Source organism: Penicillium psychrofluorescens (genome assembly GCF_964197705.1).
Source record: "Penicillium psychrofluorescens genome assembly, chromosome: 5".
In the NCBI taxonomy this organism is placed as follows: domain Eukaryota; kingdom Fungi; phylum Ascomycota; class Eurotiomycetes; order Eurotiales; family Aspergillaceae; genus Penicillium; species Penicillium psychrofluorescens.
In genome coordinates, this window is record NC_133443.1 from 1,328,200 (window position 1) to 1,352,262 (window position 24,063).

Sequence of the window (24,063 nt, forward strand, 5' to 3'; positions counted from 1 at the left end):
CGCTTCCGACTGACTTGTCGCAAGTTCCTTATGTGGAAGTGCACTCTACTATGAACAGAATATGTAAAGCAGAATTTACAGAAGAGCCTTAAACTCTCGGCCACAATAAATCGAGCTTTCCATTAACCGTTACACATAGACAATACATACCATTATTCATAAACAGAAACCCAGCATCCATAAATATATACTCGGACGACTGCCACCCGCTGCAGAGGGCCTAGGAAATATGCACATAAGGAAATCAATTACTATTCACCGTGACCGCGCCGGATCACGACCACCAAAGAGCACCAGGAGAATTTCATCGAGAATCGTAAACGCAAGATGGGAATTGAGAGATTGATTGTTCAAAGTCGCAAAGATACGACGCGCGGCTGCCTGGGCATTTGCACGGCCGACGACGTTGCCGGCCAGGTCGGGGATGAGAGTGGCCAAGACAACGGTAGCTTCGGTGCGGCTTTTGAGCCGGTCAGAGACGGAGCGAACGGGCGGTTTGCGGAGGACACCGCCAGGCCACAGAGTGTCCCGAGCGAGGGCAATGTATCGCAGAAGAGAGTCGTCCTGGATAAAGGAGCGGGCACCTTCGCGGACCTTGCGTTCAATCGTGCCGCCGAGTAGCTGGTGTAATACCACTACGACGGCACGGCCACGTAGCCAATTGTTGCCGCGGTTTAGCTCAAAGGCTTCAAGGAACAGATCGCAGATTGGTTTAATAAATGGCTCGAGTTCGCGGTCTTCGAAAGCATTGAGCTCGGCTTCGGCCTCGGCAGCGGTGACGGCGTCTTCTGTGGCAAGGGCCGGATCCGATGCCATGCTACCGCTGCTGGAGGCTTGATGTGTCGCGGCTGTGATCAAGTTCTGGCCAGCTGTAGAAAGCTGGTCTAGGACACCAAAATTGCCCAGGAAATCGTCCATTCCATCTGCAACGGAGTTGTAGATACGCGTCACGAGATCCTTCGTCTCTCCCTCGCTACTGCTGCGCGCTGAAGACTCATTGCGCGGTAGAATGGCTCTCTGGGATAAGAATGCGCGCAAGTCACGGCTACGGCATACTTTTGGGAGGAGCAGAAGCTTCTGCAAATATGCCTCTAGGGCTAGTCGCCTCTTTTGAAGAAATTCTTTTTGAAGTTTCAAGACAACCCGCCGACGCGGGAACTCTAGGTCACGGACGGAAGGGTATGACATGCGCAGCTTCTGGTGGAGCTCGTGGAATTCACTGTACCGACGGGCAACAGCCCAAGAAGCGGCAGGTATCTGCTCGCCAGCATTTCGTTGGACTTCAACGACGTCTAAACAATGTATTAGCTGGAGTACAGTGCGTAAAAACAGAGTTGCACATACACATTGCAAACTCGCGACCATCTTCCTCCTTGCCCACGACAATGGATTTGATCCGGACGGTCGAGCGGCCGTACAAGCTATTGTCGCTTTCTTGGACAATGTACTGTTGTCGTTGCATCTCCTTCCGGTGCATTTCCCGCTTGATGCTGGCCTTGGATTTATGTAATATTCTTAGTTCCGCGGTGTTGTTTGTCAACTCAGCCTTCCGCATCAATGCGTCCACCACGGAATCTTGAGCTGCAAGCTTTTCGATGTCAATGGTAAGCCCTTCGACCGCTTCCGTGAGACCCAGGTCTCCCGGCTCAGCTTCGTGAACCTCATCTGCTGGGTCTTTGCCTTCCATACCATCTGGTTCTTCGTATTCATCTTCAAGGAATTTTTGTTGGTCGGGAAAAAGGTCGTCGTCGAATACACCAAGCCGCGATGCATGTCCGACCAGACCCAAAGATGCAATGCTGGGCTTCAGTCTCTCATTTATGCGATTATCTGCTCTCGGGATATCTGATGAGCTTCGAGGAGAAGGCAGAGGGTGTTCAGGGCCGAATAAAGAAGAGGTGGCAGCATCATTGCCGTTTTGGGGCTCGTTAGTGATGATATCGTTGAGTGCGGCCTCCATCGATTGCAAAACCTCGTTGTGGGTTGCATCATTGTCGCCGTCTTGAGAGTCCTTGTCTAGACTCTGAGTTGACATGGCAAGATGATCGGCGTCCAAATCATCGTCGAACAGAGGCAAAGCCCGCTCCGAGTCAACGGACTGTCTGGGTGATTCACCATCATCATTGAACAACTTCCCCATACTCCGCACGTCACTGGACGAGACAGCGGCTCGCCGAAGGTCCCTGGAAGGTTTGTGGCTCGGCTGGGAGGTTGTCCGCTCCATAAGAGGAGGTAAAGGCCGTCTTTCAGGCGCTTCAAACACAACTGATGGTTGAGACGGGGGCGCCTGCGAGGCCGTGGCCGAAACTTCATCGGATGCCAGGTATTTCCAGTACAAGTCAGATTGCTTGAATTTTGGGTAGTAGATGTTCTGTAGCTCTTCCAGAACACTTGACTGAGTGGTCAATACAACAGTCCGCGCTGTGCGGTACTGTTCCGGTGTCGCACGTTTCCCAGCACCCAAGAAAGCTTTGACGGCTCGACGAGAGTCCTCCGAGACCTTGAGTTCCGGCTGTGAGAGATAAGTCTCGCTTATCAGCGCCAGGTCGTTCCTGTCAGCCGTCGTCCAGTTAATAGAGGTTGAAGGCGTTTCATCGCCGAAGTCGTCCTCCAGTGGATTCCGAATCCCATCAACCACAATCCAAAATTGGACCAGCGACATCAATCGCTGGCGGTCCATAAATTCCATGAAGTATGACAAGCCGGATGCGTGGTGCATCACATCAACCAAAGAGGATTCCTGTTTAGCAGACTTGGAGTCATGATAGACATCCGCCGTGGCAGGATGAGCTCGAGATGTTTCGCCAGGCATGGACAGCTTGGACACTTTCTGATCGAGGACTCTCTTCCCAGTTTCAAGGCGTTTCAGATAGACCGGGTCCTGTCCCTCGATCATGCTTTCCTGTTTTAGCTGGCTAGCAACGAGGGCACGGAACCGGCGCGCATCCGATAAGTTGTTAGAACGTCTAATAGCCCGAACAAATCGCTCAAATTCTCGTTCTGAATCACGTGGTCCGAGGCGTGGAAACGGTTGTCCCCGTTTGGATTTGGGTAAAGGCGACGCATGCTCGTCCAAGGCTGCTCGGAGCTTACGCACTGTCTTCCGATCTTGCAGAGTGGTGCGTCCATAAGCCTCCATCAGTTGGTTCCAGGTATCTGGATCAGACAAAAGTGTCATAATTGGAAAGAGGATTCCGCATGATATGATTTCACGAATCAAAACAGACACTATCCGACTTTTGAGGACGTTCTCCGGAAATAACTGCGGAAGAAGCGCAACAGCTATTTTCCGCAAGTATTCTTGCTGAACAACCTTTCGATCTGAGAATGACAGACCAACCGCAGCATGTAGGCGGCCATCGCGATACTTGTTGGCGATCGCCAGATCCAGCTCCTCGGATTCCGTCACATTTCGGTTCAGTTTCTGCCCTCGAACTGCTCGTTCGGCAATGTCAAAGTCTTTCAGGTGTGCAGTCACGATAGGAAAAACTCGTGATACTATCAGCGAGATCATATCCTCAGCAAACAACCTATCTCGAAAGTTCTCCAGTGCAACCCGCACTACTTGGTCGACCTCGTTCGCAAATACCGGGCTTGGGGTAATGTTGTGGTACCATGAAGAAACAAAATCCCTTGTTACAAAAGACAAAAGTTCATCGATCCCTTCAGACACGACAAACGACTGTGGATAGAGTGGCCGGGGTTTGTACTGGGCACTTTGGCGGACCTGAAGCACATCTCTTCGCCAGTTTTGAGGAGTGATGAATGCCACGGCAACATTTTTGGTGTTTTTGTCGTTGTCGTTTTGTTTTCGCGCAGTCACAATGACTAGGCCGAGCAGCGACACGGAAGAAAGCACAGCGCCCAGCGTCAGGGCATATCCCAGATATCGAAGAATCGGCAGCCAGCGGACCACCAGACCCCACGCGACGAACCCGCCAATACCAGCTATAACAAGATCTCGGTGTTTGAGGGCCATTCTCCCCAGTCCTGCAGGAGTGCTGCACGGCCCATGGCGGTCAGGCGAAGCGGTTCATGCAAGGTACGGAGCTGCGCGTAGCATGCTCGTGGGAAATGCGCAGAACTTCGGGTTGGGAGGGATATTGGCCACGGAGGGTGTGTGAGGAGGAGGAGAACAAAACAGACCGAGGAATGTCGAGAGAGTGTGTGTTGAAGGTCCACCGTGAGCTCGAGCTGCCAGCGAAGATACGGATCCCGTGACTGAACGAACGTCATTTTGTTTACTTAAGCCAGGTGAGTTGTTGATTCAACAATTCCCCTCTCTCTTTCCGGTTTCTCTTCACTCGCTACCTACACCCTGCTCTCGGGCCCAAGACATCATGGCCAGTCTCTCCGATTTCGTCGATTTGTCCTCGAAGCCTCTGCTCTGTACGTCGTCCTTTGTCCCCCACAGCCCACACCGGCATATCGTCATATAATAAATAACTGACCGAGTGCCAGGGTCTGCGGCGAGCATTGCGTTCAACCCCATTTTCTGGAAGTACGTGTGATCTGTCTCGGCATCAGGACATTGGAACAGATAGCTAACCAATCGTTCTCTCTAGCATCGTCGCCCGCGCCGGTTCGTCTGCCTTACCCGAGGTGTTCGCAGCACGAAAACACCACGGGAACGTCCACTAGTGTCTCTGTATACTAATGCTTGCTGCAGAGTACCGCAATCATTTCATGACTCGCATCTTCGGGGGTGAATACAATGGCTGTTACGTCCTCGCCTTCACCATTTTCTCCCTAGGTATCGTGCGCGATCATTTCTACCAAGTTGCTCTCGACGACCAGCCCTTCTATGCCCCCATGCACCAGCCCATCATTGGCGCCGGCCTGTTCGCTGCTGGCTCCATCCTCGTTCTGTCCAGCATGTGGGCTCTCGGTGTGACCGGTACCTACCTGGGTGACTACTTCGGCATCCTGATGGACGCTCCCGTCACCGGGTTTCCTTTCAATGTGACCGGCTCACCCATGTACTGGGGCAGCACCTTGAACTTCCTGGGCGTTGCTCTGTACAAGGGCAAGGTGGCCGGTCTTCTCTTGACGGCTCAGGTTTTCGTCTTGTACTGGTTCGCGCTCAAGTGGGAGGAGTAAGTTTATGCCTCTCTGTCACTTGAATCATGGACCGCTGACAATAACTTCCCAGCCCCTTCACTGCTGAGATCTACGCCAAGCGTGAGCGTGAGCAGGCCAAGAAGAAGGGCGGCAAGAAGCAGTAAACGGTGTATAGCGGGATTACCTGGGACTTTCAACATCCACAATCCGTGCATGACAATCTGCAGCGAGACTGAGATATAAGAGCGACTAGGTCGCCGAAGAAGCTGATCTGATCCGAAACCAGGCCCGCAGACCCAGAGGACATATATCCCGCACACGGATGCATCCGAATTCTCAACGATACTGGAGCTGTAGACGGTAGCCATTGCTGGTGAACGATGAGGGCTCAAGTAGAGGCCCTTTATTATATTCCCTTATGCGACTCAAAATAGATCATGATCTGTTCACCCAGTGCGACTGTCTATGTACTTCCTACCTGTGGCTAGAGATAGACTCCTGTAGATTAGACATCGCTTTCTCAATTGAAGTAAGGCCTTCATTGGAGGCTATGCTTTGCATTACACCACAACGCTAGGTGACGGTAAATCGGGGACCAAAAATGGGTACCTCGGACGCCATTGAATAAAAATGAGATAACCACATGAGATAAACAAATTTAAACTAACGTGATAAGGGCACTGTATATAGGCACAGAGTTCCAAGAATCATCGCTTACTCCGTTCTCACTCAAGCATCGAGATGGGGAGCATGCTTTCTTTACCTCCGGGTTGTCCCATCCTCGTTTATGTTCGAATCGTATTCTGCCACCGTTTCATACTTTTTCCCTCCCAGCTGCAGCATCAGCCTACCACGTTGAGGATCATCGAAATCAAAGTGCGTCAGTTCCTCTCGATGCGCGCTTGCGGTGTTGCCGTCTAACACAATAACACCGCCATCAGATGGATAGAACAGACTATCGCCGTACCCCCCGCCCTCAACCGTCATATCTGGATTCTCAGCCGCAACCTCCTCTGCCGTTCGATTCATCACGGCTTCACCCGCTAGGCGCGTATCTTGTCGGATGCAGTGATGCCAAGTAGCCCCTCCTAAGCCACGTCCCGGAGCGGGGACACGGATTCCTCGAACGCTAGGGCTAGAACTCCCGATCCGTACGTCGTAGGCAAATCGACAATAACTCTAAGGGTGTGCCGCTCGCTTCTCTGTCAAAATCCACTTGATATAGATGTCTGCGTCGCTCGTCCGTATGAAATAAGCGCCGCTTTCGGTGGTGTGGAATGCACAAATACAGTTTTTGCCTTCACGGTGATACTCTTTCTAACCCTAACCACCTGACGCGCTAACCCGATATAACACCGGTATGAAAGATAGAATGTTCTACGAAGAACGGAGTACGAGAGGCAGTGTTCTCGAAGGAGTGGGAGGATCTAGCGAGCTAGCTCGATCCACGCCCGCCTTCTTCTCTTTGTTTTCCACAAACATATTCTACCACTTCTACAACTTTCTACGCTCACTTTCCCCGCTGTTTCTTTATGTTTTTGAGCCCGCATTTCGCAACCTCTTCTTTCTATCACTACAGACTCGGAGGGCCTGTGGTCTAGGTAGTAGTTTCTCAAACCAGTTAACATGTCACCCAAGACTTTCATCGTCACCGGTGCCTCGAGAGGTAGGAAATCAGTTCAATCCACCATCGCTCATGTCAATATCTCGATCTAGGCCCTTAGAAGCTAAACAGTCCCTCCGCACGGCTCAGGTATCGGTCTCGCAATCTCGAAGTTTCTCCTCGCCGCGCCTCAATCCCACAACGTGGTTGTGATCGCCCGTAGCGTCGAGCCTCTCCAGAAGCTGAAAGACCAATACGCCAAGCAAGTCGAGGTGCTGAATGGCGATCTTGCAGATTTCTCTCTGAGCCAGAAGGCCGTCGATCTGGCCTTGAAGTCCTTCGGGCGAGTGGATGGATTGGTTCTCAACCACGGCGTGCTAGGCCAAGTGGGCAAGGTCGCTGAGGCGGATCCGGAACAATGGACGCAGGGATTTGAGACCAATTTCATCAGCGCGGTGGCTTTTGTAAGTTGATCATACGTATTCCATTGATGCCCGCAAAGGAGGGGGTGGGGGTGGCATTGAGGAGAGGTGCTGTTGGTCAATGTTTGTTTTAACGCATCTATTGCTACAGGTTAAAGCTGGACTGCCTGCGCTTCGCGATTCCAAGGGCAGGATCGTCTTCACTTCGTCTGGGGCTTCCGTCTCGGCATACAGGGGATGGGGTCTATATGGCGCGAGCAAGGCGGCCGTGAACCACCTAGCTCTAACTCTTGGGGAGGAAGAGCCCGACGTGACGTCCGTGTCGATTCAGCCGGGCTTGGTCGACACAGAAATGCAGCGAGAGATCCGTGAAGACCACGCGACCACTCTGGACCCTCAATTCCATGCAATATTCACTACGGCCCACAAGGATGGAGGATTGCTAAAACCCGAACAGCCCGGCCATGTCATTGCCAGATTGGTGATTGATGCCCCGAACTCATTGACTGGCAAGTACCTATCGTAAGCTATAATCCTAGTTTCTCCCCGACCCTTTTTTTTTTACTTCTGCGGCGGAACTGACGAGAAAAAAAGATGGAACGACGAAGCTCTGGAAGCTTTCCAATAGACTACTAGATGAACTCTATACATTACAGTCAGTATACACCGCCACTGGGAATTTTTCATGTGATAATTATTTCGATCTGCGGATTGCGAAGCGGTGGCCTCACTGTTTTATAAATAGCCCTAGAACATTCAGAAATGTAATCCAATTCAAGTAGATTCATCTATACAATTGTAACAGATAAGAGCAGAACAATACAAGAACCATTCTAGTAGAGTGAACAGTTATTTCCGATCCTGCGAGGGTATTGAGACGCCACCGACCAGCAAGAGAGCAGTCAATGCAAGACCAAGAAGACAGTATAAGAAGGAAAAAAGAAAACACCACCAACACCGCGCTAATGATACCACATCAAGACAGGAGGAAATGGAAAAAAGGTACATCGGAATGAGGGAGGCAGGTCATCTTCAACAAAGAGAAGTGGGACAATGAGATCACGCGCGTCGCTGGCGGCTGCGCTTCGCGGTTGTGCGACTGTCATCCACGGTCTCGACATCGTCCTCATCCGTGCCCTTCTTGAGATCCTCGCCCTCGCCCAGCCCCCATTTCTCGCGATCGTACCAGTCTTCGCCGTCGCTCATCTCTCCGATATGACCTTCTGCCTTGGACCATTCCAGTACATCGGACTTCATGTGACAGGCACGCAGAAGTGACTCGAGCATGTGCTCGAATCCGCGAACTGTCTCTTCCTGTTTCTGGATGTAGGACCAGAGCAGACGTCGTGTTTCTTCCGCCTCGGTGGCTGGTAGACCGAAGTTAGCGTCTGGGCGGACATTGTCCGGGATGAGGTAGAGGGGATGTGGTGTTGGCAGGGAGCCAGTCGTGTCGGCTGACGAGAAAGGAGACTGGCCATCTTCGGCTTGTGGGTTTGCTGCGTTGGCCTGCGCGCGCGTTGTCATACGACGCGGTGGCTCCGGTGATGATCCGTCGTGCATTTCTGCGTCTTGCTCGGTTTCATCCTGCGCGTGTCCACTGGCAGCCTCCGCATCTGCGTTATCGCTATACTTGGTCACTTTCATTTCGTCCGGGTTCCCACCGAAGTTTGCAGTTGTGTGCTGGTCAGCGAGGCCACTCGCTGAGTCCTCATGTGCTGAACCAGATGCAGCCTCGGTATGCTGTGGAAGATCCTTGACAGTGGCATCTGCCTCCTCCGCCTTGGGCTCCTTTATTTGTTCCAAATTGCCATTGTTCGCACGCGTATCCTCAGAGGGTGCCGGAACTTCTGCCATCTCCACATCCGCATCCGCAGGCTCCTGTTGCGCTTCCTGGACAGACGCCGTGGCCGACGTCGCTCCGTCTTGCGGTATATTATTTTCTCCAGAGGTCAGAGGTGTGTCGGGCCCGCCCAAGCCATATCCGCTGCCCGATGCACTTTGTTGTCCATCGACAATTCTCGGCTCAAAAATCCATCGGTCTTCGGGAGTTTCGATCACACCACACGGCATCCAGCCACCATCACCAAGGAATTGTTGGTGTAGGTTTCTGGCACGCCAGAGCAAGGCACGTTCCTCGCGGAGCTTGGCTTCGACACCCATTGCCATTTGCTCGAGAGCCTGGGAGGTGTACGGGTGGGAGAGCGAGGGGTGGGTGGGGAGCTCGGAGGGGTGTTTCAGGGGACAGAGCAGGCCTAGAAAACAAGCACGAGTCAGTATTACCTACAATTGATAGAAGGAGACCACTGACTCTCAAGCGCAATTCCCGAGAATGGGTTTTCTTCAGCGGCCGCTGCATCGGCCTCGGAATCTTCGTCATCCTCTTCCAGCTCTTCACCTTCAGAATCGTAGCGTATTGGATTTCGCTGGAGAATATAACGCGTGTAGCCGGCATGTTCAATTTTCTATTCAAACGAAGCAAAAAAAGTTCGGGTGTAAGCTTTGTTTCACTTGTCGACAAAATCGCCACAGCGGACGGGTTCCGGGAACGTGAAAAGCCCGCAATGAGAGGGGACAAGTCAATCGCACGCACCTCTTTGTACAAATCCTCGCCGTGGATGTAGCCCATTGCTCCTTCACTGACATACTTCGCGTTTGCCCGCAATTTGTTTCCGCGGTTCGTCGGCTGAGCGATGGGGTCATCGGGGGGGATGTCTGTAACCACTGGACAATCAGAACTCGGACCTGGAAGCAGCAAAAAAAAACCCCAGCTTCTTCACTTACCGTCGTGCTCTCTGCGGAGGGCCCGCTTCATGCCCATGATGGTATCTGCAATCAATGCCGCCTGCGTCGCCATGGTCGCTGGTGGGCAGCAAGGTCGGGGTCAGACACGTCGGTTGGCGCGTGGAGGGAATCTGGGGGACTCGTCGGAGGTGAATCGGGTGGGAGGCAGAGTGAGAGATGGGGGGAATTTGGGCATGAGACGCTAGGGGAGAATGCTAAAGCGAGCGAACCGCGAACTAAGAGTGCAGCCAGGGCCAGCCAGCGAGAGGAAGATGTGACGAAGTTCGGTCAGTCGCTCGCGGCAACAGCTGCTGGAGGGCGGATCGACGCTAGGCCGCTTTGGGAACGGGTCTTGATAAGGCTGGCACGTGACTACCCCTGCACGGCGACGAAGTATAGGATTATTGGCAGAAAGGGCTGGTTTTTCGAAAGACTGCACGTATAGAGATACGGAAATTGCTAGTTGAATATATAAACTGAGATGGATATCGCTACCGAATATACAATTCCACGGCCTAACTAATCATCAGCATCGACCCACACCAGAATGCCCTTCTTATCCGAGCGCATCTCCCCCGTGGAAAGAACACGAAGGGTCTTGTTGAAATAGCCGTCAACCACCACCAGCTGTGGCTGGATCCACAAGCCGCGTTTGGCAGCCAGCAGATTGTACCGGATCGTATGCCGACTCAGCGGCACAAGCTGGACGACGGTGGTCTTAGGCCCGCTAAAGGCAAACTGTTCGCTAGCCTCCATCATGAGATTGAAGGTGAGGAAGTGCGTGGATGGGTTCTCCAGCGTGTACTCCAGATGAATCAGGCCGGGCATGGTCTCCGAGGCGGATGAGGAGGCGAGCACCCTGGGCTCTCCCATGGGAACGACGAACCGCGGGATCTCAAGGATGGAGGTCGATACGGCGCTTTCGTTGTCGGACCCTTGCCGATGCCATCGGATTTCTAGTGCAAGATTGAGCGTAGAAGGCCGGCGGTCACCGAGGGTGAGCTTCTGAATGTCAAGGCAAAAGTTGGACTCTCGCATTTCTTCCGGCGCGAGCTGCGAGGTGGCGGGGCTGACCAATGTCTCTGGCTCGATATTGCACACAGCACCGCCGCCGACTCCGAGAAGAGCCACAGACATTTGATCAATGACGATTGGCTCCAGGGCAAAGGAAACAACTTTGGAATTGAGACACCATCTCTGCTGTAAGCCTCCCGGGACCGAGGCCGAAGCTTCACCAAGCAAGTCGTCACTAACTGCGAAGAAATTCGGCCATGGTTGCGAGTGAACACAAGGCAGAAAGTCATAGTTGGCCTCGAATGGCCGGGTGAATGACAGATCAACGGTGATAGTCTTCGATATAGGGGTTTGGACATCAGACATCAGATTGTAAATGGCGGAAATTTCCAATTGATAATTCGCAATATCCTGGGTGTCATCCACAACGACAGTGATGTGCTTATCAGAGGATCGCTCGATTACTCCGACTTGCTGCTTCAAGAAATGGGTTGGACCTTCGGCTGGAGTGCTGGTCCCTGATTCATGGATGTCAAAGTTGTCCTCTGCGTTGAGCCACAGAATCTTGGCCGACGATTCTGGAGGACCAAAAAGTCGAATCTCAGTCGTGACATCTGCTGCTTCCTCTTCTTCATTCTGTAGCTCTATATCCAGAGCCACCCGTTCATTGGTGTAATAGTTTTGTTTGAGATTGGGGGTTGTGATGCGGATCTTGGGAGGCTTTGGCATAACCTTGCATTTGCCAGTGTCCCGGTCTTTGCCCACCCTTCTGTGGCTTATTCCCTTTTTGGTCTCTTGCCACCAGACGGATTTGTATTGTTCCTCGCATGTGATAACATAGGCGAGATCAAACTTTTCCTCCTCGATCAACATGGTTATCGAAGCCACCCGGGCTTCACCAGCCTCGCGGGGGATGCAAGTGAGATTGAACGCTTTGGTCTGGGAAGGGCCAATCGTGAGATCCGATGTCCCAAGTAAGGTGGCCAAGACACCGGTCGGTGATTGAACGGCTGGATCGACAGACGTGCGCGGTTCTCGTAATTGGAGAGAAGTCAGGCAACACGGGCTCGTAGTGTCGGCATTTTGATTCTGGTCCGATTGAATCTTCAGTGGCCGCAAGCAGCCCTCAAAGACGACTTTCACCTCTGTGAGTTTAATTGGGGCGGAAGATTTTTGAGCACGCGATGAAATAATGAGTTGAACATGCAGAGGTTCCCCAACGTTGCCCTCGGCTTTTTCAAAGACCAATGACGCGGTCACTACACAGACGATCAAAGTCAGCAACGAGAATATCGATCCTCAGAAGGGTTAGCTTACAGCTCGGCATGACGTCCTCTGCTCGAAGGACGAGGGATGGTTTCGGTTTTTCTGCAGGGAGACTTTCGAGGCTCTGATGGATGTCATATTGCCAAGCAGGTTTCGGTTGAAACACTGTAGCGCCGGTTTGTCAGAATTGACTGCAAACTAGTTATGACATGACTTACCATTATGAAGCAGTTCCCAATCCACCTGCAGCACTGTCTCGCTTTTCTGTGCTCGGAGGGCACATTCCCTCAAGGCCGATCCGAAACTGTCCATCAGCTGCCACCAACCAGAGTGGCGCCAGCTCAGAGTTGGCCACAATGGTTGAAGGATACCGTATGCCTCCGTCCAAGAGCCAACACGCATGTACTCTTCTGCAATCTCGAGGGCGAGGCTCTCAACATGACGAGTTTGTTGGCGTTTTGAGAACTCTTCGAGTGCAGACTTCAAGGTGTCTAGAATCAGGCTAGAATGGTCAAAGCCAGTGTTCCCAGACAGAGGTGATTCGGCATGAGTCTCGGGAGCCAGATATGTGTCATAAAGGTATGACTTGTTGGCAATCTGCGAGGCAGGAGACTGTCCTGGAGGCATTCGATCCTCGCTTGGAATTTGTTCCGCAAGAGTTCTTCGCAGCTTTGTGTGCTTTGCCGACCGGCATAGCCAATAGCCCTCGTGGTGCAAGTGCTCCCAGGAATTGACTCGTTCCCCTGTGGGGATTGCTTTCTCAGGCAAAAGGTATATGGATTCAAGTTCCCCGGAGGAGAGAGACGGTATTTCCGCTCGGCGGATGAGCTGAGCCATAACCATCGACCACCGCGCCTCCCATGCTTCCCATCCGTAATTCCTGCTGCCTTTACCCCTTCGGTTGATGATATCCTTGGTGCGAACTCTGTGATCGACCCAGAACCGTGCAGCGGCAGTCGTCTGACCTGCCCAAAGTAAACAACGAATAATTCGAATGGCCAGAGCATCAGACAGGAGGCGTGCGTCACTGAATCTAGGATCCCAGCCAGCGATATTCTCAAAAACCTCCTGTCCAAACAGGGTCTCGTAGGCAGACTCATAATTCCGACACGCTGCATCCATTTCCTGACGGAACTCGGCAAATATTCCTAGTTTGAATTCATAACGGACGTTCCACCCATGGAGCGACAGGGTCTGAGAAGTGCCGCTGGTGGGTGGTGCCGTCGGAGGAGGGATGCTGCTTCTGTTGCGCTTGCGCCGGGCATGCTTTGACAGATCCCGATAATATTCCACTACAGAGGGCTGCAAAAGCGAGAACAATGATTTCGTAAAGTCCTTTAATTCTGACGCCGTCGCGTCAGGCGGGATGACGAAAACTGACTTGGGATCGAGATTCGTCGCTTTGCGAATTCCTGCGACCCGATCGTCAATCTCCCAAGTATGCCCTCCATCGCCATCTTCGGATATCAACACCACGAGAAACCGAGTCTTGAAGCCGGAGGATGTCCACGCCTGCTTCAGGTCATTAATCTCGATCTTCAATTGATTGTCGCGGAGCGTATTCATATTCCGGTCCAAAGAGAAGGGAAAGAAATTGATGACAGCTGCAGGAACCAGGTCCTGATGTTTAGTGACCCAGAGCGGAGTGAGTAGACCATCTGGAAATGTCGGAGAGCCTGGAGTCAATGGTGATATGGGCGAGTGCAACACAACGGAGTCGGAATCGACGAGAGAGTTCACGGAAGGGGAGCGTAGCGGCGGATTGGCTTTTCGTGGGGGAAGCTTGTAGGACTAATAGAACGTTAATAGGGAGGTATACACAGAGAATCGTTGGGACCGGAACCTACCCGGCCAGTACTTTTGATCTTGAAGCCTATCCCTGCAGTGGATGAGTTATTTTCATCTAAGCTGGGTCTGGACTTCCAGGGCATGCGAGAGCCATCTTCTGTGAGCAGCACGCTCCGCAATTCCTCCGCAACGGCCCCGCTCACCGGGGGGAGTTCAGAGAAGATCTCTGGGCCCTTCTCGGAGAGGAGGGGGTATTTTGCAGAGGCTGTAGCGTCATCCTCAGAGCTCGCCTCCAGTCCGGAAAGGAGGACGAAAGGGAGGTTGTGGTTGACATAGTCTTCGGGGTAGGCGTCCATTGCGGACCGTGAATGTTCGGCAGCACGGTCACCGCATGTCTAGTCGTTGGGGCGGATTTGAGGGCGAATTGGAGGGCTGGTAATGAAGCAATGAGGCGGTGTGAGAGCCAAGAAGAGTCTGGCCGTAATCGAAAAACCAAGGCTACCGCTACAAGATCAAAGAGTGAATGAAGCTGTTGGCGATGCGGCCAGACATACTGCCGGCCGGGGTGGGCGGTGAGCCACTATGACTTTTCATCAAAACAAACAACCTTGGACCGCAATGATTCATTAATATTCAGTGAATTTTACTTTATTTACTTTATTCTACCTCGACAATTTGTCGCTTCCCATTTTCCATTGGTCCCTCTAGTACCCTTTGGCGGTCTTGACATGCGCAATCTTCTCCCAGACGTCGGGGCGGAGGACCGAGCTGAAGTTGTTGCTAAACTTGCTGTTGAGGTAGTTGAATCCGACGTCGGGCTCGTAGGTTGCGGCAAACTTGATACCCGCGTACTCATCCAAGGCGGCGACGTGGGACCGGAGCGATTCCGGGAAGGTGATGAGCGCGCCGTTTTTGAACCAAGCGGCATAGTAGTTGATCGTGAGGAGGATGCGGACGTTGTCGGTGGGATTGGGCATCCCGGCGTGCCTGAGAAGATCAGCGACAGCTCGAAAAGTTGATCCAAGTAGATGTATCGGGAAGGCAGCATTGGGGGCTTCAAAGCACTCACCACAATCGCAGATCTCGCACCATGATCGAACCCCTCTTGACCCGGGGGTAAATCGGCGGCCGGATCTTCCTCCTCGCTTCTACGACTGTCTCTTCGATGAATGGCTCGCCGAGCTGAGGCCGGATCTCCACGCCGGTGTTCTGTGTGCCGAGCCATAGTTCGGTCGTCCCATTCTCGGGGCCGCAGTCGCACAGGCACACATTCTGGGTAATGGCAAAGGGGTGAGTTGGGTGCTCAAACCGCATGTCCGAGTGGACACGCTGGCGGTCGTTATTGTTCAAGAGGGTGTTTGAGCGGAGGAAGTGAACCTCGGGCTTAGGGCCGAGGATGCAAGAGATGAGTTGGGCGGCGTGTTTGTTGGCGAAGATTTCGGGATGGAGCCATTCTACACGACGTTTAGTGTTGTTCACAATTGGCTGGAGGTATACGTGCAGCTGTGAAAGAGATAATAGAACTCACCCTTCTCCAGAGGCGGCACTTGGGAGAGATTTCCGCCCGCCTTGGCCCCCTTCTCGGCCACTTTGTTATTCAGAGGACTATAGCTCGTTAGTTGCCCAGTCCTCTCATGATGGATGGGGACTCACGCGAAGTGGGACAAGCCTTCGCCGGCCATGAGCTTCTCCGTATCCTGGAGCATTCGTTCGTTCAAGTTATCGATCATGTCATTGCGCACCGCGTTCTCCAGCACGACGAATCCGTCGTCAAAGAAGGCCTCGACGGCGTCGTATAGGTGGTGATCGGACATTACGCCCGAATCCCGCTCCTCATCGGAGAGGCGAATGACAATGGGAATTTCCGAGAAAGACGGCATTCTGGTGATACACAGCGGAGAGCGACGATGAAGTGAAGAGATCGAGTGCGGGTGGATAGTAGAATGCACCTACGAACGGGACTGACGAGTTGAACGATAAGATAAATTATAATTGCGAGATCAGATGAATGCTTATACCCATCGGCTATGTACTGGTTACAACAACAGAGAGCTGAGGACCAGATGCATCTGTGTCGTGAAACCAGTCGGCTATCTACTAGATTGGGCGCGACGAGCAGTGGATAACGGACCAATCGGCGAGCCGGCAGCACTAAAGTTTAGCGTGGTCCTTAAACTGCGTCCGGAAGGGGAAGATAAGCGTCCACGTTTTCACCCCCCACAGCCTCAGGTCGCATCTTCCCCATGGGGTCCGTCGCTTCCCCATACATAGCACTACTGCATGTATGTATGTCGACCCGTCGCCGCGAAAACGGAGTACATTACTCCACTCCCAACGCATTCTGAACGAGATTCATTTGAACGCCATTCTGGTCAAGCTGGTCGAGGTCATGAACCCCGTTTGGCGCTGACCATAAGACAACTTCATCCATTGGATTATAACCACCATCACGCGTGTGTATACATTCTCCTCCAACATGTCAACCACAATTCAACCCGCTGCCGAAGTCAAGGCCGGCTTTGACTACCCCAATGCCTCCCACGTGGAAGCCGGTGATGCCAATGCCATTACCGATGCGAAAGCCGTCAATTTCGTCACCGACAATTCGCACGAAGTATCGAGATATGCCGAGTTGACCTTCTTCCAGACGGTCAAGTATTTCTGGCGCGCCATGGCCATCTCGTTTGCGTGCGGGATCTGCGCCATGGGTGACGGGTACCAGTACAAGATGCCCGGCAACATCGTTGCCCTCGACGGCTTCATCAAGCAGATGGGCTCCAAAGATGCCCAAACGGGCGAGTATGCGCTCAACGCGCAGCACGTTGCCGCCTGGGGCGGTAAGTCTTCCTACGTGGTGTGAACCTGACTAGATTTTCCTAACATGTCCAGGCGTGTACGCTGGCGCTCTCGTCGTCGTCCTTCTGGTGGGCAATTGGCCCGTCGACCGCTTCGGCCGCAAGCCTGCTCTGTGGGCCGTTCAAGTATTCATGGTCATCGCCGCCCTCATCGAGGTCTTTGCTACCAATTGGACGCAGTGGCTCGCGGCCAAAGTCCTCAACGTGAGAACAGATTCAGCCACAGACCACAAGCCCTCTCAACTGACACATCTTAGGGCTTCTCTGTCGGCTGCAACCAGATGACTGCCACCACCTACATCTCTGAAATCGCGCCCACGCGGGCTCGTGGTGCAGCTCTGGGCTTCTACCAGCTCTTCGTGAGTGACACCGGAAACACTTGATTCCTACTCTTTCTTTACTTACCTCTGCCAGTGGGCTATTGGTTCATTTGGTGCTGCCATAGCCCTTCAGATCGTGTCCGAAATGCCCAGCGACAAGTGGCGTCACGCCGTCTACTCAATGTGGCCCTTCGTGGGTCTCGCTATCATTGTCCTCATCCTCATCCCCGAGACCCCTCGCTTCCACGCGCAAAGGGGCAACCATGAAAAGGCCAAAAAGATCATGAAGCAAATCTACGGCAGTGTCCCTAACTACGATATCGAGCACGAGTACTCGATCATCATCAAGGAGATCGAGGATGGCAAAGTCCTAGCCAACGACCAGAAGGGCGTCTCCGTTTGGGACTGCTTCCGCGGTACCAACCTTGTGAGTGCAGGCGACGATGATTACTGTCACAAATTTCATCTCTGACATCTGGCCTCCAGCGTCGAACCATCGTTTCTCTCGTGCCATTCAACAACCAGCTCTGGGACGGGGCGCCAGTCCTTTTCTCCTACACTTCGTACTTCTTCCAGCAGGCCGGTCTTAAGAAGCCCTTTGTTGCTACCATCATCTTGAACTGTGTCCTCGTCGGCTTCGTCGCCACCAGCTTCTACACCACTGACCGGATCGGCCGTCGCCCATTGCTCGTCTACTTGGGCGCGTTCATGGTCCCCCTCTTGTTCATAATCGGTGGTGTTCAGACCCTGCAGCAGACGAACGCTACCGGTGCCGCCACGATTGCCGTGTCGTAAGCTGGAGCATATCATAACTACCTCGCTGACAATGACTAACCTCTCTGCAGATGCATCTGGGTTGCCGCCTACTCTTCCTCAGCAGGTCCTCTCGGCTTCGCCTTCCTTGCCGACTGCTCCACCGCTATCCTCCGCGCGAAGACCGCCAATATGGGCGCCCTGGCTTTCGCCCTCTTATCGCTCATCACCACATACTGCACTCCGCTTATGCTTTCATCCCCCAACTTCGGGGTTGCGGGTACCTTTTTCTTCTACGGCTCCACCTCGTTGGTCTTTGTCGTCATTATGTGGTTTGTCATCCCCGAGACCAAGAACAGGTCGTATGTCGAGCTCGACGAGATGTTTGAGCTTCACGTCCCGACTAGGGAATTTGCTACCTACGAGACGTCGGTTGATAGGGCCATCAAGGCTGGGCAGGGCAATGTAACTGAGTTGGTTTGAGAACGAGAGTGTGAGAAATATAAATGAAAACTTGATACAATCGGGGATGAATGTGAGAAAATGCTGCGAAGAGACAGAATAGAATATGTTTGTCTGTTAAATTGGGTACGGTTGTCAAGAAATTCCGTGCGTTTCTCCCCATATACCCTTGAATGCTTTCGAGTACTCCTATTAAAGACACCGTCGTTTGGCAACTTATCTCACTCCCTGTACCGCAAGAAAGCACTGGATGAGCCTCAGGCGTATGGAGCTTGGGGTCGGCTCGGCTTTCATGGATCCACTACTCTGGCAACGGCCCAATCGCTACTGGCGAGATTAGGAACCGAGAGCAAGTACCTTAACCCGTCGCTAGAATCCCCCATCTCGCATACCATAGTCGGATGTCTTAATTTAGAGTCGCGTACCCCAAAAGCTGGGTTCCGGGAAGCTCGACCAAAGCCACCACACCAACCAAGCAAACCGACCAGCGTGACGACTTTCTGCTTCTCTATCCACCTCGTTCTGTCGCCATGTCTCAACCTCCGTATGTTTACCTTGTCCCATCTTTACAATAGCTCACAGTAGTCTGCAGAAAGTACGTCCTTGTCACTGGAGCCACCGGATTCATCGGTGCTCATGTGGTCGATCAGCTCCTTAGCCGGGGCATCAAAGTCCGCGGCGCCACTCGGTCACTTGCGAAAGGTGATGCGATGATTCAGGCCCGGCCACATTTTGCATCCTTGCTTGATTTCGTCGAAATTGACGGGTTTGAGAATCCTGGCCGTCTGGACGAGGCTGTCAAGGATATTGATGCGGTGATCCATGTTGCGAGTGTGAGTGAAGCACTCCCACCGGTATACTTGAGAATGGAACACTGACGGTTTGCGCCTGTAGCCGTTAACGTATGATACCAAAAACAACGAAGAAGAGCTCATCATCCCCGCTATCAATGGCGTCAAGGCCGTTCTTGAGGCATCAGCGACAAGCAACGTCCGACGAGTCGTGCTCACTTCATCTTTCGCATCCGTCATGGACGTCAACCGGAAAGCGCCACCATACTTCACTTTCACGGGCGAAGACTGGAACCCGCTGACATACGAGGAGGCTGTAGCTCCAACGACACCGGCTCATATCGCCTATCGCGGGGCCAAGAAATTCGCCGAGAAAGCCGCATGGGATTTCCAGCGCGACCGAAAGCCCGCGTTCGATATTGTCGCGCTGTGTCCGTCCATGACCTTTGGACCCGTGGTACACCCTGTCGCCAGCACGGACAAGCTCAATGAGACGAATGTGATGTTGTGGAAGGTCGCCCAGGGACAGCCACTGTCGACAGCGCGCGTGCCATTCTGGATCGACGTTCGAGACTTAGCACTGGCGCATGTGGAAGCGTTGGTGCGGCCGAACGCCGGAGGCAAGCGTTTTATCCCGGGGTCTCCGGAGAGATTCTCGTACGACCTTGCGGCCAAGGTCATGGAAGAGGAGTTTGATTGGGCCAAGGGGAAAGTCCAGCGCGAGGATCAGGCCATCGACGAATCTCATGGAATAGATAGTGAGCTTACGGCTCGCGAACTGGGGCTCAAGTACACAAGCTTTAGGGATGCCGTCGTGGACCTGATATCACAGGTATCCAAACTGCCGACAACCTCATAGCACCACGTTACAAATCTCATCTTAGACGAGAGTTACTGGTCAGCCGATGTGACGGGAGCGAATGGACGAACGTTTTTAGAAGCTTAGTTATAACACCTTTACCGTCAATAGATGAAATAACAGAGTTCCGGATTGAGATATATATCTCGGATTTTAAAAATTGCTGTGCCACAATCGATTATATCTTGAGGCTATATTCCTGCTTGAACCTACATACTATAGCTAGTTGACATTAGGATATTCACGAGGAAACCCTGAGAGGATAAATAGCCTTCTCCACGAGCAGGAGTAGACCGGATCCACAGCTTCTGTAGGACTGAGTGCTCAGTATTTACCCCCCTAGGGTTCGTGACCCATCACATGATGGGTCAGAGCCAGTTCTAAACTCTACTCAGTTCAACTGCTCGGAAAAGCAAAAACAAAACAAACCATCATTCAAATGTAATGATAAAGATTCAATGGATCGCTTTATTCCGCCCGACATGCCTCCTGCAATTAATCCATAGTCAGGATTAGTGTTGGTGTGCGCTAGAAGAGCCTCGACCAGCGGTTCCTGTATCAAGTAGAGTCGATTAAATTTCTGACCCAGAGGATAAGTACCCGCGGCACCGGTCCAATCCAAGCGTGGAGGCGGTTCCTCCAGTGTGGAGCACAACCGCGATCCCGATGACCCTGGCCTCGTCCTTTTTTTTCCCCTTCGATCGACACTCACCCCTCCCTATCTTGCTATTTCTCCTATCCTCTCTCCTTTTTCTCTCTTTTTTCCTTTGGCTACCGTCTCTTTTCTCTCTCTCTATCTCCTTTTCCATCGCCTCCACGGCTCGCACTCTCTTATCTCTTGTTTTTTTCTCTCTATCTCCGACAGACGTCAACCCTGTAAGGGGTTTCGCAAGGGCCCCTGTCAAATATCGCTCCGATTGCGCTCCGACTGCAGCAGATCATGCGCGGTCTCCCTGATACTTGCTAAGAATTTGCGTTTGGACTTGCTTGTCCGTTGTCGCACCTTGGCTATCGAACGCCATGCATTTCGACCCTCCCGCCCAAAATGCGCCGGCTGAGTCCGCGCTGCTAAGTCGCCGGCGCAATCGCAAATCCCAGTCGGCGCGCCCACATGCGCCAGGCCACACGACCACCGACCCGACGTCGCCGGAGGTCATGAACTCTCTCATCACGTCTCTCTCTACCATCTCCGTTCCCCTGAAGACTCATTTCGACACCGTGCCTCGAATCGACACGGATTCCGATCCTGGACTACCCGAAGTGCCACAGACTGCGCCGTGTTTCTCCAATCCTCATTCCGACCATGGCTTTGGTATGAATCACGGGGCCTACAAACCGGGCGAGGTTGGTTCGTTTCTACATCCCGATGATGCTGCCCTGTCGCCGGTCATTCGCATGGCCAGAGCACCCCCGTCTCCCAAATCTCCCAAGTCACCTAGGTCGCCAAGATTCAGACCATTCAAATCGTCTCCTTCATCTCCTGCTCGTCCGGCGTCGAGAGACTCCTACAGCTCCGTCAGAGCCGCCCCGGAAGATTCCGTATTCGGAACGATTACCACAGAGCCCGGTCCGCGTCTCTCAACCGCACCAAGCGTTGCATCCAGTGGCTCTTTCGGGCGATCGAAGAGTCTCAGGGGTCACTTTGGTTTGATGAAGAAGCCCTCGCGGGAGTTCACGAGCGAGAAGGAATCACAGGTGGATCGCTTGCGCACCACGAGCAGCCACACCGATAGCCTTCGCCATAATACCCCACGCAGTCGAGCCAGCGTGCGCTCTTTGCGTTCCATGGCCGATGTAGCCGAGGAGGAGCGCCCGAGTGGTGTGAAAGAAGAGCCAAATGAGGAGTTGGCCGAGCTAGCTACGAGTACTCCACCAACCCAGGAGCAGTCCCTCCAGACTACCCCGGACCTTGGAAACAATCCCGGGGGGATCGGCAGTGGCAGAATCATCCCCAATCGGGACTCGTCGCTGCGACACCGGCATAGCCCTTCTTCAAGCACCAGGAAGCGTCGGTCCGCCCGCCACAGTCGATATTCGTCCACTACCAGCAAGGATTCGGATGCAGAAAATGGCCTTCCTGGATCAAGCAATGATGCCGAACAGGTAACACGCAGGATCCAGGAATTGAAAGAGCAGCAACAGCAAATCAAGTCCGAGCTAGAAGCGGACGACAGTCCAGGCAAAGCACCCAAAACAACGACAAAGGTGACCCTCCTTAAACAGGCGAAGCTTCTTCCACGGACCCCTAGTGAGGCCGACTCGGGTCGCGCAACTCCGAATGAGCCTAAGGACGGCCGATCTCCGTTTAACGACAGTGCTCCGTCTCCGTCTGTCATGACCGGCAAGAGCCGATCTTCTTCCAACCGAAATGGAGTACCACTGGCATCTAAGCCAACGAATTTCTCTCCACAAGTGTCCAAATCCTCATTTGACAAATACGAGCATGCGAATGGTCGATATCGGCGTTCGATCGAGCCCGGAACGCCTACCAAACACCACCGACGAGCACCATCCAACCCCGTGTCCCCTGGTCGTCGTTCCTCAATCGGTCACGAGCGGCCGTCTAGTGCGGATTCGATCGACTACGCCGTGGATGAGTACATCCTCTCCCCGAAGCTGACCCAAAAGGTGATCCACCCGACTACCGGCCGCACCATTGCCTTCTCCGAAGTGGGAGACCCCAAGGGCCATGTTGTGCTGTGCTGCCTCGGCATGGGCCTGACCCGGTATCTCATGGCCTTTTATGATGAATTAGCCCGAACCCTCAACCTCAGACTGGTCAGCTTGGATCGCCCCGGTGTGGGCGAAAGTGACGCGCACCGAATTGATGAGTCGACCAGCCCTCTCAGCTGGCCCGGTATGCATCTTCTCTCCTTCCTCACTGGACCCCTGCTAATTTGTACCAGATGATGTCGCGATCGTTTGCAATTACCTCCGAGTGACCAAGTTCTCCATTCTGGCCCATTCCGCTGGGGCAATCTACGCTCTCGCAACGGCGCTCCGAATCCCGCAACATATTCGCGGCCGCATCCATCTCCTGGCTCCGTGGATTCCCCCATCGCAGCTGTCCAGCATCGGCTCTCAGAAAGAACCCGCGCCCAACAATGCGGTTCCTTATTCTCAGCGCATCCTTCGGGCTCTGCCAACGTCCCTTCTGAAGGTTGCCAACACCAGCTTCATGAGCGCCACGAGTGCCAGCATCACCACCAGCCTTCCCAAGTCTCCTCGAAAAGCCAAACGCAAGCCTTCTGCCAAAGACATTCCCGCCGCAAATTCTGGGCCCACGAAATCTAATGGAACCCTCCCTGTCGAGACCCATGCAACGCCAGAAATGAAAGAGAAAGAGCTTCCTCCAACGCCGGGAATGCCCAATACCTCCATCCAAAACGGAACGCGGAAAAGCGATGCCACTCTTGCCTCTCGAGCCAAGTCTCCCACGGAGGAACTCGAGCGCCAGCGTGATTACGATACGCGGCTCACCCATCGAATCTGGGAGCTGGCTACCACGAATGCCAACCCGGCCGTTGATCTGCTGATCTGTCTCGAGCGTCGGCAGACAATTGGTTTCCGCTACGTCGACATCACGCGGTCGGTGGTGATCCAGCATGGCAGCAAAGATACCCGCGTACCGGTGGAAAATGTCCAATGGCTGGGCAAGACGATGCGACGCTGCGAGGTCCGCATTCTTGAGGGCGAGGGCCACGGTCTGATGGCCTCTGCCGGCGTGATGGGCAGCGTGCTGACGGAGATCGCCAAGGAGTGGGAAGACTGGACAATCATTGTGCAAGGCAAACGCAAGCAGAATGCGCAGAATTCCGCGCGCCATGGACTGGCCATTTCTACCTGATCCGATTCGACTTATATCACATAACACCTTCGTTTGACGGACAGTACCGCTGCTGGACCCGCGGTTTGATCTGAACTGACCTTTCCTTTTTCATCCTATCTTACATATACATAATCTTGTCTATCTGTCTAATGCCTGTCTGTGGATACACCAAAACGTGTGATTTAGCCAAATACCCCTGCTATTTATTTGTTACTTGCAATTTTGCCTCTGCCTAGAAGTACAGTTTCGGGTACCCTGC

General features: G+C 53.2%; 8 protein-coding genes across 8 annotated transcripts; 4 read left to right on the forward strand and 4 right to left on the reverse strand.

Annotated features, from left to right (window-relative positions):
• Window positions 1–255: 255 nt before the first annotated feature.
• On the reverse strand, window positions 256–3,979 carry PFLUO_LOCUS7770 (tRNA (guanine-N(7)-)-methyltransferase (tRNA(m7G46)-methyltransferase); the record flags this gene model as incomplete). Its single annotated transcript, XM_073785439.1, has 2 exons — window positions 256–1,292; window positions 1,345–3,979. The coding sequence occupies 2 exons, from the start codon at window positions 3,977–3,979 to the stop codon at window positions 256–258; spliced, it is 3,672 nt and encodes a 1,223-aa protein (XP_073641795.1).
• Window positions 3,980–4,340: 361 nt separating this feature from the next.
• PFLUO_LOCUS7771 (Phosphatidyl-N-methylethanolamine N-methyltransferase) lies at window positions 4,341–5,225 on the forward strand (the record flags this gene model as incomplete). Its single annotated transcript, XM_073785440.1, has 5 exons — window positions 4,341–4,389; window positions 4,462–4,501; window positions 4,566–4,582; window positions 4,670–5,096; window positions 5,153–5,225. The coding sequence occupies 5 exons, from the start codon at window positions 4,341–4,343 to the stop codon at window positions 5,223–5,225; spliced, it is 606 nt and encodes a 201-aa protein (XP_073641796.1).
• Window positions 5,226–6,687: 1,462 nt separating this feature from the next.
• Window positions 6,688–7,612, forward strand: PFLUO_LOCUS7772 (uncharacterized protein; the record flags this gene model as incomplete). The annotated part of the gene is made up of 3 exons (XM_073785441.1): window positions 6,688–6,727; window positions 6,797–7,128; window positions 7,238–7,612. The coding sequence occupies 3 exons, from the start codon at window positions 6,688–6,690 to the stop codon at window positions 7,610–7,612; spliced, it is 747 nt and encodes a 248-aa protein (XP_073641797.1).
• Window positions 7,613–8,145: 533 nt separating this feature from the next.
• On the reverse strand, window positions 8,146–9,940 carry PFLUO_LOCUS7773 (uncharacterized protein; the record flags this gene model as incomplete). The annotated part of the gene is made up of 4 exons (XM_073785442.1): window positions 8,146–9,338; window positions 9,395–9,548; window positions 9,677–9,798; window positions 9,868–9,940. 4 exons carry the CDS (start codon window positions 9,938–9,940, stop codon window positions 8,146–8,148), a joined length of 1,542 nt encoding a protein of 513 aa, XP_073641798.1.
• Window positions 9,941–10,386: 446 nt separating this feature from the next.
• Window positions 10,387–14,291, reverse strand: PFLUO_LOCUS7774 (uncharacterized protein; the record flags this gene model as incomplete). The annotated part of the gene is made up of 4 exons (XM_073785445.1): window positions 10,387–12,140; window positions 12,199–12,312; window positions 12,366–13,938; window positions 13,995–14,291. 4 exons carry the CDS (start codon window positions 14,289–14,291, stop codon window positions 10,387–10,389), a joined length of 3,738 nt encoding a protein of 1,245 aa, XP_073641799.1.
• Window positions 14,292–14,639: 348 nt separating this feature from the next.
• PFLUO_LOCUS7775 (uncharacterized protein) lies at window positions 14,640–15,815 on the reverse strand (the record flags this gene model as incomplete). Its single annotated transcript, XM_073785446.1, has 4 exons — window positions 14,640–14,922; window positions 15,005–15,389; window positions 15,464–15,540; window positions 15,589–15,815. 4 exons carry the CDS (start codon window positions 15,813–15,815, stop codon window positions 14,640–14,642), a joined length of 972 nt encoding a protein of 323 aa, XP_073641800.1.
• Window positions 15,816–16,411: 596 nt separating this feature from the next.
• PFLUO_LOCUS7776 (uncharacterized protein) lies at window positions 16,412–19,975 on the forward strand (the record flags this gene model as incomplete). The annotated part of the gene is made up of 9 exons (XM_073785447.1): window positions 16,412–16,772; window positions 16,825–16,994; window positions 17,048–17,149; window positions 17,205–17,537; window positions 17,597–17,901; window positions 17,956–18,336; window positions 18,741–18,869; window positions 18,918–19,158; window positions 19,220–19,975. The coding sequence occupies 9 exons, from the start codon at window positions 16,412–16,414 to the stop codon at window positions 19,973–19,975; spliced, it is 2,778 nt and encodes a 925-aa protein (XP_073641801.1).
• A 1,020-nt stretch (window positions 19,976–20,995) lies between these two features.
• On the forward strand, window positions 20,996–23,822 carry PFLUO_LOCUS7777 (uncharacterized protein; the record flags this gene model as incomplete). Its single annotated transcript, XM_073785448.1, has 2 exons — window positions 20,996–22,832; window positions 22,882–23,822. The coding sequence occupies 2 exons, from the start codon at window positions 20,996–20,998 to the stop codon at window positions 23,820–23,822; spliced, it is 2,778 nt and encodes a 925-aa protein (XP_073641802.1).
• Between the last annotated feature and the right edge of the window lie 241 nt (window positions 23,823–24,063).